Source organism: Ruditapes philippinarum, unplaced genomic scaffold (genome assembly GCF_026571515.1).
Source record: "Ruditapes philippinarum isolate M1 unplaced genomic scaffold, ASM2657151v2 ctg18309_1_1_1_1, whole genome shotgun sequence".
In the NCBI taxonomy this organism is placed as follows: Eukaryota; Metazoa; Mollusca; class Bivalvia; order Venerida; family Veneridae; genus Ruditapes; species Ruditapes philippinarum.
The window spans coordinates 1-15,437 of NW_026863447.1; the positions used below are offsets into that span (position 1 = coordinate 1).

Below are 15,437 nucleotides of genomic sequence, written 5' to 3' on the forward strand. Positions count from 1 at the left end.
TTGGAATGATGGTATTCAATCTTCATCATTGTTAGATGTATATAGGGAATATAAGATTACTTTTGAACAATCGTTATATATAAATATATTGAAAATGTAAAATATAGAAATGTTTTAGCAAAAATAAGACTCTCCTCACACAAACTTAATATCGAGTTAGGAAGACATAATAATGTACCAAGGAATGAACGAAAAGTGCACTTTATTTATATGAATGATATAGAAGATGAATTTCACTTTATCCTTAAATGTCCGATATATTCTGAGTTTAAGAAAGCAATTATATTCCAAGATACTATTATTGCAACACAAGTATGTTTAAATTCATTTCATTAATGCAAACTGGTCGCAAGAAAGAACTGAAAAATTTAGCTATATTCTGTGATAAAGCTTTTAAATTGAGGATAGTTTGTTATAATATACTGACATGTAAGCTTTACTCTCTTTCTCGGTTTTTTTCTGTTTTTTAAAAAAAAATGAAAAAAAGTATCATTGTAACTGTTAAATGCGCATTGTATATCCATCATGTAGATTTGTAAAGTTATATGTGAATATGAAATTGTACATTATATACATATATTTTTTTTTATTTATTTATTTTAATATTTGTATCTTCTCAAATTAACTATATCTGTTTTTCAACACATAACCAAATATAAATACCATGATAAAATGTTTTGACAAAACTAATCCTTATAATTAAGTCAAGTGTTAGTTGTTTTGGTATTGGTATGTTTTTGTGTGGGTTTTTTCTTTTCTTTATATATATAAAAAAACGTACAAAATCAGTAAATGTATTCATTTTTCATATAGAATGAATTCTATTAATATTGATCATGAATTATTAAGGGAAGTAAATGTTAAAATACTGGTTATGTAAAGTTACCTAAGTTATCCCCCTTCATTTGTCACAGTTTGCTTTTTTGTATTCACATAAAAGAAAATGTATTGTAGCTTAAATCGATAATGTTTGGTAAAGAGAGGCCAATTCTTGTGTATTATATACATGTATTCATATGCTTTTTAAGTAATTTCGTATCTCAAATTAAACATTCTCACATCACATAAACCATTATTTTGTAATTATATATATTCATGTCATGTGTCATTTATGTATTATATGTTGTATTTGTATATTTAATATGGTGATGAGCTTTTTATGCTTAAACCAAGTAATAAAGTTTCTGTTCTGTTCTGGTAATTGAAAATAAGTACTGCATAACCCAAACTCAGCCCAATTTTATTGCTTAATGATTATGTTACGGTCAAAGAAATTTTAGGTAATCATTCAATCAAAACCATAATTTTTCATATGTTTATTCATTAAAGTTATTCTTTGCTGATTCTATTTGTAAAATATTTTGTTGATTTAAGTGGTCAGCATTTGCTTCACAAATTTATGTGGTCGGCATGATTTTATAAAATATGTTTTCCTGAATGTTAAGAGCGTTTAATTAATTAATTAATGAACTAAACAAAGAAACAATCTTTTTAGAGCTAATTCTTAATAAACTGTATGTAAAATTTACGGCTAAATGATCGACATTTTATTTATTTTTTGTGTAATATATCTAAAGAGGGTCATTTGTAGCCGAATGAGAATTCCTTTATTCATTGGTAATTGAAAATAACTGCATAAGCCAAACCCCGCCCAATTTTACAGCTAAATGATTATGGTACGGTCTAAGAAATTTAAAGTAATCATCCAATGAATGAATGAATGATTGAATGAATGAATAGATGAGTGAGTGAGTGAGTGAATGAATGAATGAAAAAATGAATGAATGAAAAAACGAGTGCACTCACTCACTCACTCAATCACTCACTCACTCACATCTCACTCAATCACCAACTCACTCACTCACTTCATATATTTTCCGGAATATGATATTCTTTTATATGTAAGATCACCATATTATGACTACATTTTCTAAATTTTATCCAATATATATCACTTTATATATATTTACTATATTTTAAGTAAAATTTTTAATCATATTTTCACAAGTGGATCTTATCCAACCTCATGGAATAAAGCAATTATTGTACCTGTCCCGAAAAAAGGGGATCCCGGTGAAGTAAATAATTATAGGGGTATTGCGCTTACAAGTATTTTTTCAAAAATTTTCTCAGTAATCCTGGATAATAGACTTCGAAAATGGTCAGAGGTCAATAATTTATTAACAGATAATCAGTATGGATTTAGGAATAGTAGAAGTACTATTGACTGCATATTTGTACTAAATTCTATTATTGATAAGATTATTAAACGTGATAAAAAGAAATTGTATACTGCATTTGTAGATTTCCGCAAGGCATTTGATTTAACATATAGAAATGGTATTTGGTTCAAATTAATTGACACTGGTGTCTCAGGTAAAATGTTAAAAATTCTAAGAAGCATGTATGAGGGTGTGAAATTATGTGTACGTAATAATGGCTCGCTAACTGACTTTTTTGATAGTTACATGGGCTTGAAGCAAGGGGAGCCATTATCTCCCTTTTTGTTTATTATGTTTATTAATGATATGCAAGATCACTTAGCTGACGATAGTATAGATGTTTTTACCATTGAGGAATTACAAATTTATTTGTTGTTGTTCGCAGATGATACTGCTTTATTTTCATACTCTGAACAAGGTTTACAAATTCTACTTAATAAATTGTATAATTATTGTAGGAAATGGGGTATTGAAGTTAATTCAGATAAAACAGTTGTAATGGTTTTTAGACAAGGAAATAGACCTTCAAATATATCGCTTAAGTATGACAATAAAATTTTAAAACAAGTTAAAACATTTACTTATTTAGGAGTAACGCTATCATCTAATGGAAGTTTTTATCAAGCTCAAAAATCATTGTCTGTCCAAGCTTTAAAGGCTCTTTATTCTTTGAACTCCCTTTTTGATAATGTTAATTTAGATATTGAAGATAAATTAAAACTCTTTAATTCAATGGTATTACCAATTTTATGTTACGGATCTGAAATATGGGGTTTCCATAAATCTCCGGACATAGAACGTGTTTACTTAAAATTTCTAAAACAAATACTTGGTGTTAAACAACAAACATGCAGTACTGCAGTTTATGGAGAATTTGGTGTATTTCCTTTATATATAGTACGTAAAATTAGAATAATTAAGTTTTGGTATAAGATTAAAAATATGCCTGACTCAACTATGTATAAATTAATAATGTTGCAGGGACGAAATAATACATTGTTAAATAGCTGGTCATGTAATGTAAAAAAGTTATTAGATGACCTTGGTTTTTCTTACCTGTGGAATTGTGATAGAATATCTGAAATGAATGTTAAATTAATTATTCAAAGAATCCATGATCAATATTTACAACAATGGTTATCTGAATTAGGCTCATCTTCTAAATTAGATTATTATAGAGAATTTAAGTTAAACTTTATTCAAGCTAGTTATTTAAATACTGTTAATGTCGAGGCACATATGAAAGCACTAGCGAGATTTAGATGTTCATCACACAACTTAGAGATTGAAGAAGGTCGATATAGGAATATTATTAGAAGCGAAAGATTATGTAGAAGATGTAATATGAATCAAGTTGAATCAGAGTATCATTTTTTGTTAATATGTCCTTTTTACAGAGAATTACGTTTAACTCTTTTAGATAATTATTCTTACACATGGCCTAATATGAATAAATTCAAGAAGCTTATGTCAACACCCAAAAGATCTGTTATAATAAAACTTGCAAAATTTGTCTATCTGGCTTTAAAGAAGAGAAACGAGAGTGTTGTTGTTTAAAAAAATATGTATTTCTTTAAACTATTTTTTCATATTTTTGCTGTATATTATTAGATATGTTAAATATGACATGTCTTGTATTGTATGCGTTTATGTGTACTTAAAACTGCCCATCTTTAGTTAAAACATGAACATGTAACACGAATTATATATTTTCATACTTTTCAATATTATATTACTTTTGTTAATATAACCGCCAATTATGTGTGGCGAAAAACATGTATATATGTTTATGCTAATAAATACTTTGACTTTGACCTATCACATGGAAGACATTTCATTAACATACTGAAATAAAATAATTTAACAATAGAAATTGAGAAATATATGAATTATTATTTATATATCAATATTTATTATTTGTAATAGTGTCATCTTGAAAAAACGTCTTATCAAGCATCTCTCGACCTCGCCTAGAACAACACTAATAGCTAGTTGACACCTAATTGACATCTTCAATGTTTTTCCTTCTTTATCTAACTTGTCAGCAGTTTTCGATAACGCTTCTTTATTTAAACTAGTTAGCAGTTTCTTATATAAATTATCATATATATCATCATTCGTCAGCAGTTTAGTATTACATCAAATCGGCCCGTGCAAAAATCGGCTCTAACACGTTTCGGCCCATATTTTGTCTTTATTTAGTCCGGGAAGTACATAAAACTACCTTAAATATTAATATATATTACCTTCCAATTGGATTAATTTCCATTCCTTTTAAATTGGAATTAATTCCAATAGGATTTATTTCCAATAAAAAGTATTGGAAAAAACTCCAACTGGAATAATGTCCAGTTGGGTTTTATTCCAATCGGATTTTTTTCCAGTTAAATTTAATGGAAAAAAATCCGATCGGATTTTCCGAAAAATGCTTAAATAGACGTTATTTCAACAAGAAAATGCATACAAATACATATTAAGCATGTGTTTATGTATTTCGACAATTTCATAAAAATTGAAATTCCCGTTGGAATAAATAATAATGTTGGAATAAATTCCAATTGGAATTTAAATAATTCCGCCCGGACAGCATAATTCCGATCGGAATACATGAAATTCCGCCCGGACAAATTTTTTAAAATACAATTTTTGATAAGAAAAAAATTAAAAATAGCTTTAAATGAAGTCAATTATTAATAATTAACATTAAATCTATCGGATGAAATGATTTTTGAGTGTTTAGGGCAAGTATAAATGGTAGTGAAGTTTGCCACTATCCCGGTGGTGCAAAGATTTTCCGGTGGCTGTTTTTATAGAATTGTGTTAACTATTTATAGAATTGCGTGATTTTATTTATAGAATTGGGGTGTTTCTAATTTTAGAATTGGGTGTTTCTATTTATAGAATTGTGTGTTTCTATTTATAGAATTGCGTGTTACTTTTTATAGAATTGCGTGTTTCTATTTATAGAATTGCGTGTTACTATTAACAGAATTGCGTCTTTCTATTTATATAATTGCGTGTTTCTATTTATAGAATTGCAAGTTCCTATTTATAGAATTGTGTGTTTCTATTTATAGAATTGCGTGTATTCATATATATATATATAAATGAGTATATTTATATATACAAAATAGATAAACAAAACTAATGTGACAAGACAGACGGATTAAATTTATACAAAGGAAACGTTAAGATTTGTTCAAACCTTTCTGTGTTTCTATTTATAGGATTGCGTGTTTCTATTTATAGAATTGCGTGTTACTATTTATAGAATTGCGTGTTTCTATTTATAGAATTGCGTGTTACTATTAACAGAATTGCGTCTTTCTATTTATAGAATTGCCTGTTTCTATTTATAGAATTGCAAGTTCCTATTTATAGAATTGTGTGTTTCTATTTATAGAATTGCGTGTTTCTTTTCATATATATATTTTCATATATATATATAAATGAGTATATTTATATATACAAAATAGATAAACAAAACTAATGTGACAAGACAGACGGATTAAATTTATAAAAAGGAAACGTTAAGATTTGTTCAAACCTTTCTTTCTTTGCTTTTAGAAAAAGTACAAAGTCGAGTGTTGCCCCCGCCCGGCGGTGGCTCTTGTATTTTGCATGGTGATTGGTCATAACAAGTTGATGACTCCTTTTGATTTTGGGGTCACTAGGTCAAAGGTCAAGGTCACAGGGGCCTTTTGCTGATTATCTTGAAAAGTATTTATCAAAAAGTCTTAATATTTCACATATTGATTGGTCATAACTAGTAGATGACCCCTATTGATTTTGGGGTCACTAGGTCAAAGGTCACAGGGACCTTAAATGTCTGAATGGTTTCCGCTGATTATTCATCATAAGTCTACATTTTTTCACATATTGATTGGTCATAGATAGTAGATGACCCCTATTGATTTTGGGATCACTAGGTCAAAGGTCAAGGTCACAGGGGCCTTGAACGGTTATATGATTTCTGCTTATTATCTTGGTTTCTATTTATCACAAAGTCTTCATATTTCACATATTGATTGATCATGTTTGTTTGTTTGGGTTTTACGTCACATAGACACAGTATAGGTCATATTGGGAAGTTCCAGCTTTACTGGTGGAGGAAGACCTCAGGTGCCCTTCCGTGCATTATTTCAGGCACGAACAGGCAACTGAGTAGAACCACCGACATTCCGTAAGCTAGCTGGATAGCTTCCTCACATGAAAGAATCCAAAGTCCTTGTGGGGATTCAAACCCACAGCGATGAGGGGTAAGTGGTTTGAAGTCAACGACCTTAACCACTCAGCCACGGACGCCCCTTTGATAGGTCACAAGGGCCTTAAATGTCTCATTATCTTGAAAACTATTTATCACGGACGCCCCTTTGATTGGTCATAACTAGTAGATGACCTCTATTGATTTTGGGGTCCCCAGGTCAAAGATCAAGGTCACAGCGTCTTTGAATGGTAGTATGATTTCAGCTCATTATCTTGAAAGATAAGTATCACAAAGTTGTCATATTTCGTAGTGATTGGTCATAACCAACAGATGATCAGTATTGCTTTTGGGGTCACTAGATCAAAGGTCAAGGTTACATGGGCCTATAATGTCAGAATGGTTTTCGCTGATTTATAATCTTGAAAACTATCTATCACAATGTCTTCATATTTCACATACTGATTGGTCGTAACTAGTAAGTGACCCCTATTGATTTTTGGGTCACTGGGTCAAAGGTCAAGGTCACAGGCTTCTTGAATGTTAGTATGGTTTCTGCTCATTATCTTGAAAGCTTTTTATCACAAAGTCTTCATATTTTAAATATTGATTGGTCATAACTATTAGATGACCCCTATTGAGTTTGTGTCACTAGTTCAAAGGTCTAGGTCACAGGGGCCTTAAATGTCTCATTATCTTGAAAACTATTTATCACAAAGGGTTCATTATATTTCTTTTTTTCCATAATTGAACACTGCCATGTACACATGTATGGCAAGTATCTCTAACAAAATTACCAATAATGTGAGTCAAAGGCTAGAAAGGGGGCATATGTGTTGTTTGACATTTCTTGATGGCTTTGATTTTAAGATTTGTGCATTAGTTTAGGGGCATATGTTAACCAACCACATTTTCTATTCTGTTGTTCTTTTCTGTGAAAACCCCCTTTAAGTTCAACTGGATGCAATTTAAGAGCAGAAAGGTATATGTAATGAGGTATAATGTAACATTCATTTAGAATCACCATCTTTTTTATCAATGATTGTAAAATCTATTGAGGTTTGTTCATTATTTCAGCAAAACATGGATGATGCTTTTGATGGTGAAGATGAACCACTGCTACCTGACTCAGATAAAGAAGATGAAACCCAACGAAGAGTTCCTGTGGAAGTTCATGATACAATACCTCATCCCAATAAAGAACAAGGGGATAATGATAATAAGAATTATGATGATATAAATGGTAATGATGTAAATAGAGGAGAGGTATTTGATAGTGTCCATGATGAAAATGTAAAAATAGGTGGACATAAAAATAATGAAACAAGTCTAAAATCAGACAAAGTTAAAGATAGCTCTTCAGATGAAAGAAAAATTGAGACAGATAAACCTGCCACTATACAGCTTTCAGGAACAGAAAGAAAAGAAAAGTCAACTAAGGAAAAATTAAAAAGACGGGTATCAAAATCACATGAAAGCTTATGTCGAAACATGGATGAATACAAAAGTAAGATTCCCCTTGCTTTATTGCCCACATTTGTAAAGTAATTTTGATGTGTTAAATTACTTGGTGATATCTTTGCATTTATTTGCATTTGAATGAAACATTGTCTGCTAGACCTCTTCAAAAATTGGTCAAATTATTGCCCTCAGGTCAAAATTGGCCCCATCCTTTGGGAACCTAGATTTTCATATATGTATACATGTATATAGAAAAAACTTTAAAAAAAATTTTCTCTAAATTTTCAAGAGCTTAAGTAGCAACCAGTGACTTCACAGCGAACATTTACTTTCCATAGCAAAGAGTGTATCTACCATTGAATTTCATAGTGGGTACTGTATGTATGTATTCTAGGCTTAATGAGGGTCCATCAGCCCATTTACGCACTGAGAGTATGGACTCGGGACATGTCACCATTCATGTCCTTAAATGTTAAAGATTCTGCAAATGATATAGAACAGATCATTTTTATGCTTTTTTGCCTTTTTTAATGAGGGTAGCATAGCGGGTACTGACTTCCAAGAAAACCATTTATTAGTCCCCTACTGGTTTAACCAGAGGGGACTTTAGGTTTACCCTCCGTCTGTCCGTCTGTCTGCACTTACAGGACAGTAATTATGTGGCTAGAGGGACAATAGATAACTGTTTTTTCTCTTTGATCATGATGTCATTCATTCCGTAATGCTTTTATGTGGCTATTCTTTTGTGTGGCTAAAAAGAACAATAGAGAGAACAATAGAGTAGCCACATTATTACTCTCCTGTTAACTTCCGTTCTTCAGTCTGTCCATCCACAAAATTGGATCCCATGATAACATAAAAAGTACTGAAAATATTTTTATGAAACTTGATATATTGATAGATGGCAGTCTGGAGATTATGCACGTCTTTTTCTTTTCTTCCTATGTTGAAAACTTTGGTTACTCTGGCAACAAATAGACTGAAAATATGGCCTGAAAATATGGCGAATTTAACACATAAACTTGATCCCGCTTTAGTCTGAAGATTATACATGTCTTTTTCTTTTCTTCGTATGTTGAAAAATTTGGTTCATATGGCAACAAAAAGGCTTAAAATATGGCAAATATAGCATTATTTATTATTACTCAAAAAGAAGTGAAAACATTTTTATGAAACTGAAAAATATATGTTTCTGATCATCAACCTCATCGTATGTGACAAGGTTTACAACTGTAGCACAACAAATTTCAGAATTACCCCCCTTGAACTTAGAATTTTCATGAAAAAAAAATTTTTTTTATAACTTCTTATTTCATAATGTTTCTACTATAAACTTCATATATATGTGTCTTATTATTACTCAAGTCATTTGGGAGGAGGTTCAATACTCTAGCTTGACTATTTCCAGAATTATGCCCCCCTTGAACTTTTTTTAGCTCACCTGTCACAAAGTGACAGGGTGAGCTTTTGTGATCGCTTTTCGTCCTGCGTCCATCCTTCCATAAACTTTTACTTTAAATGACATCTCCTCATAAACCACTAAGCCAATTTTATCCAAACTTCACATGAATGTTCCTTTGGTGGTCACCTTTGAACATTGCTCAAAGAATTTAATTCCATGAAGAACTCTGGTTGCCATGGCAACCAATAGAAAAAACTTTAAATATCTTCTTCTAAAAAATCCAAAGAGCTAGAGCTTAGATATTTGGCATGAAACATCTTCTAGTGAGTGTCTACCAAATTTGTTCAAATAAAAGCCCTGGGGTCAAAATTGGCCCCGTCCCAGGGGGTCATTGATTTTCCCTGTATGCATATAGTAAAACCTTAAAAAATCTTCTTTAAAAGAACCCAAAGACCTAGAGCTAAGATATTTAGCATGAAACATCCTCTAATGGGTGTCTACCAAGTTTGTTCAAATAAAAGCCTTGGGGTCAAAATTGGCCCCGCCCCAGGGGGTCATTGATTTTCCCTATATGAATATAGTAAAAACTTAAAAATCTTCTTTTAAGGAACCCAAAGAGCTAGAGCTAATATATTTAGCATGAAACATGTTCTAATGGATGTCTACCAAGTTTGTTCAAATAAAAGCCCTGGGGTCAAAATTGGCCCCGCCCCGGGGGTCATTGATTTTCCTTATATGTGTATAGTAAAAACTTAAAAATCTTCTTGTAAAGAACCCAAAGACCTAGAGCTAAGATAATTAGCATGAAACATCCTCTAATGGGTGTCTACCAAGTTTGTTCAAATAAAAACCCTGGGGTCAAAATTGGCCCCGCCCAGGGGGTCATTGATCTTCCCTATATGCATATAGTAAAAACTTAAAAAATCTTCTTTTAAAGAACCCAAAGACCTAGAGCTAAGATATTTAGCATGAAACATCCTCTAATGGGTGTCTACCAAGTTTGTTCAAATAAAAGCCCTGGGGTCAAAATTGGCCCCGCCCCAGGGGGTCATTGATCTTCCCTATATGCATATAGTCAAAAATTAAAAAATCTTCTTTTAAGGAACCCAAAGAGCTAGAGCTAAGATATTTAGCATGAAACATGTTCTAATGGATGTCTACCAAGTTTGTTCAAATAAGAGCCCTGGGGTCAAAATTGGCCCTGCCCCGGGGGTCATTGATTTTCCTTACATGTGTATAACAAAAACTTAAAAAATCTTCTTTGAACAAAAAAAATAGTTAGAGTTTAGATACTAAGCTTGAAACATCTTCTAGTGAGTGTCTTCCAAGTTTGTTATAATAAAAGCCCTGGGGTCAAAATTGGCCCCGTTCTGGGGGTCATTCATTTTCCTTATATGTGTATAAAAAAACTTAAAAAATCTTCTTTGAAAAAACTCAAATAGCTAGAGTTTAGATATTAAGCACGAAGCATCTTCTAGTGAGTGTCTACAAAGTTTGTTCAAATAAAAGCCCTGGGGTCAAAATTGGCCCCGACCCGGTGACATTGATTTTCCTTATATGTGTATAGCAATAACTTAAAAATCTTCTTTGAAAAAACCGGAATAGCTAGAGTTTAGATATTAAGCATGAAACATTTTCTAGTAAGTGTCTACAAAGATTGTTCAAATAAAAGCCCTTGGGTCAAAACTGGCCCTGCCCCAGGTATGTCATTGTTTTTAACTATATGTGTGAAGAAAAAACTTGTCCAGCTAGACCTTAGATGTTTAGCATGAAACATCTTTTAATGGGTGTCTACCAAGTTTGTTCAAATAAAAGCCCTGGGGTTTAAACTTGCCCCGCTCCGGGGGCCTATATATAGGTGAGCGATTTCAGGGCCATCATGGCCCTCTTGTTTCTAGAAATTATGATATTTTACTTTTCTATTCCCACATCATAACGGTTCTAAATTTAGTGTCTAAAGTTCCAGAATTATCTTTTCCTTAAACTTTGAATTTTTCTTACTCATTCTTTAATTTTTTTTATTTCTCTATGGATTTACTTCAAATTTAAAAAAAAGACATTCATGATCAAGACCTATATCGTACTTCATATGTGATTAGATTTATAAGACATGGGTTTCCATGATTATTTTCATTTCAACTTGAAATTTACTTGAATTTTTCTTTTAATTTTCTTTTAATGCCCCCACAATGTGGGAGCATATAGCGTTGCACTTGTCCGTCCGTCCGTCAGTCCGTCCGTCCGTATGTCCCGAAATCTTGTGAACGCAACTCCTCTTAAACCGGATGGCAGATTTTGCTTTAACTTACAGGGATGAACAACCTTAAGGTGTGGATGGTAGTAAAGGAAGGAATTTTTGCTGTGACCAAATTTTACAGAATTATGGCCCTTTGTTGATTTTTTCACTATATACTATGTAGAAATTTTGTGAATGCAACACCTCTTAAACCGGATGGCAGATTTTGCTTAAACTTCCAGGGATTAACAACCTTAATGTGTAGATGGTAGTAAAGGAAGGAATTTTTGCTGCGACCAAATTTAAAGAATTATGGCCCTTTATTGATTTTTAGTTTTCAACTTGTGGCACATGTAGTCCAAAAAATATTTGACCTAGAGTCATAAGATTGACAGAACAGTGGCGTGTGGGGGCATCCGTGTCCTATGGACACATTTCTAGTTTGTTTCTATAAATGGTATATTTTTAAAAAAAAAAAATTTCACTTTTCTTTTTGTGACTTTAAATGGTATGTGCTTTAAACTTGAGATAATTGTTCTTTGTTACACTCACATCATGTATGACAATCTTTATTTCAAGAGTTATCTCCTCTTGAAGAAACTTGCTTTTAAAAATGTTATATTCTGGTAACAACCAGGGATGTTTAAAGATTTATCCTCAGAGTCTCTGTCAGTTGGTCTGTCTGTCCGTTTCTAAAAACTGTTTCCTTAGATCACTTTTAAAGACATTGTAACTTTTCCAACTTTACTTAAAATAGAGAAAAGTTGAAACATCAGTTATACATATTCATCCTGAAAAAATTGGATCTTTTGATTATCTGGTCTATAAACATAATTAGGGAAACATTAACATATTGCTTAGATACAGACAAACTAAGAACTCAAAAGATTTACGTTTATTCATGTCATTTCATTCATTCAGTTGTATAATTCAATGACCAATGGCCCTTCAGAATGTTGCTGGGGTTCTTACCGGTAGGGGACTTATGGATTGCTTAATTGCAATACTATGATAATTACTTGTTTTGTATAGCAAACAAATGACCTTTTATCATTTATGTAACCTTTGTTTTCCCTCTTGAAGCAATAGTAACTAGTAATGTTATACATGTGCACTATTTTAGAAACAAATATGATCTTTCTGATATTGGTTTAAGATTTAGATTTTATGTCATCTTTTATTTATAGTTAACAATATTAATTTTTCCTTGTCATGACGAGTTTTAATATTCAGTCTCACTCAGATAAGCGATATTAAGGCCATTATGGCTCTCTTCATTTGCTGTATTTGGCTAGCTCCTGTCATGAAGTGACATGGTGAGCTTTTATGGTGAGCAAATTGTCGTCCAAAGTAAACTTTTACTTTTTCCTTGTCGTTGATATTATTTATATTCAGATGAGCGATATAAGGGACATCATGGCCTTCTTGTTAATAAATGGATTGACTTATTAAGATATAATATTCTTTTGGATACCAACTTCATGTATATCAACCAAAATTGTCTTTGACCATGAATGTTAAATTGTTGAATTTTCACTGATTTTTCGTAAAATTTGCTGTAACCTCGCATGTAATGAATGGATTATCAAAACAACCTTTTATATGCCAGTTTCAATTTTTGCTGAGAGCATATCTCTTACAAGCATGGAGGAATTTTAATGAGGCTTCATAGAAATGTTCACCACTATGATAAGCTGTGTAACTTGGCACAAATGTTCACCATTGTGAGGCTTATTGCGCACATAATCCAGGTCCCTGCTACCAAAGTCAAGGTCACAAAGAAATGTCAAAGTTTGTGTATGGGGACCATTTAATCATTATTTATTGATGTATTGTAACAAATGATAACTATCATGACTACTGGTGTGTCACATGTTATTTAGGTTAATATTTTTTGTTAAGTCAAGGTCACTAGAGATGATAAAATATCCAGATATTTTCCAGATATTGCCTTGAGCAATTATCTCCTATATGCATATCTATAATGCCAAAATCTCTGTCAAAGGCTTTTGTGACGGGCATATTTTGCGACAATGTTGCCCTTGTTTAGTAAAATTTGGCATTTAATAAGCATATGAAGAGACCTTGCTTTGGACCCACTAGGTTCAAAGTCAAGGTCACTGTTAGATTTTAAAAAAAAAGGTTTCTTGAAGAAAACTTGAAGGTAACTCAAAAGGTTAAGTTGGTGGAATTTTGTATGAATCACCATTATTGATAGCCCTTATACAGATACATTTACCACTTCTTTAAGCTTACCATCTAGTTTGTTTGCTCTATTGGGAGAGGGTTTGATTGTAAATCTAAACCTTGAGGTACAAGTCACTTTAGTTGTAACTGATCATAAAGTCCTGTCTACAATTATTCCCATTGTACCTCTGATCAGGCATGTTCAAAAGTTACATTAGTTCCTTGGAAAAGTGAAGCCCTTGTAAACTGTTTGACAGACAGCCCAGGACAAGACTGATGATGTGATTGTGCTCTTGGGAATTCAATTTAATGTCATTCTGCCATGATCCTAAGGGTTAACTTAAAAAAAACCACCCGCACTTTTAAAGGCACAGCTTAGGTATCTCTATTGTCTTGTAGCAAGAAATTAGTAATGTATAGCATATAGCATTTATATCTCTGCAATTTTATAAATGTTTCCCTTTTGGGAGTTCACTTATTATCTTTAAGGATAATTGATATTCAATGTGATACTGACCAGTTTAATGAATGGGTCTCTTTTCTGCATCAAAAATTATTTTTGATTCCTGGAACAAATTTGCATTAGGGTGTTTATTGGCCCAACTTCTATGGTGCTTTTGATAAAAGTTTTGGTCACCAGAGAAATTACAATAATTTTTAGCAATCTTTCTATAGGTTTTGAACTCTGCTAACATACACAACTTTCTGTCTTTTATCTTTAGAAATGATCAATTACACATTGGATGGTAGTTTGAAGTATCTACTGGAAAATATGGAACCGATGTTAATTCATACATGTTTCACAGAAAGGCATATGTTTGAGTACATATTATTGCGGAATATTTCTGTAAGTATTAGCTCAAAACATTGCTGGAAGTTGTATTTTAATAATCAGATGACACACTTCTCGTGAGAACAACACAGTTACACTATGTGTTCATAATTTTAAGAAATTTTGGTGACTTCTTAAAAAGAAAAAAATGCAGGGGATAAATACCAGAAACTACATATGATATTAATTAAGTTACCTACATATTTTTATCAAATAAAAATACTCTAAATCCTGAGAAAAACACTGTCAATTTGCCAATTTTTAACATAGTTTGTTCTAGCAAAAACTCGGGTTCACAATTCATTATACATTATTATTATTATTAATTACAATATATCAATGGTAATTAGACAGCAGATGATTATTTTAATGTGAATTCCCATTCTGCCCCTTTAGTTGATACTTTTCAAAATTTCAATATTTAAAAAGGAGGAGACAGAAACTGGCTGTTCTCTGAAACTTTGTATTTACTTAAAGGCTGTTAAGCTAGACAAAGAGAGGTACATGCTTGTTAAAGACTTGCTAAATTCTTGGAAATTGGGGGACCCTTTTCAAGCACATTATTTATATTCTGTCTGAACTAATGGCTTAATTTTCACACTTACTTATCAATACAATGTCCGTCTGTCCATCCGTTGTCTTGTTCGGAGAATAACTTGAAAACCCTTGGAGATAATTTGTTTAAACTTCATACAGTGGTAGAGGGCATTTAGGGGGAGTGCAGTGTCAAAGAACCATAACTCTACTTTTCCCGGTTTTTTAATTATCTCCCCTGATAGAAAAATCTTGTCCGGGACATAACTCTAAAAGTATAAGAGATATCAACAAAAGGTTAACACTGAATAGTTTCAGTGCCTTGAACTTTGTTTAAAAATGGTTTGTGTTAACATTGA

The 15,437-nt window shown here is 31.9% G+C and overlaps 1 protein-coding gene across 1 annotated transcript; it reads left to right on the forward strand.

Moving 5' to 3' along the window:
• Positions 1-5,931: 5,931 nt before the first annotated feature.
• LOC132722121 (uncharacterized) lies at positions 5,932-14,559 on the forward strand (the record flags this gene model as incomplete). Its single annotated transcript, XM_060706555.1, has 2 exons — positions 5,932-7,933; positions 14,435-14,559. Coding segments are annotated over exons 1-2 (594 nt in total), but the record flags the coding sequence as incomplete, so codon positions are not given.
• Positions 14,560-15,437: the final 878 nt, after the last annotated feature.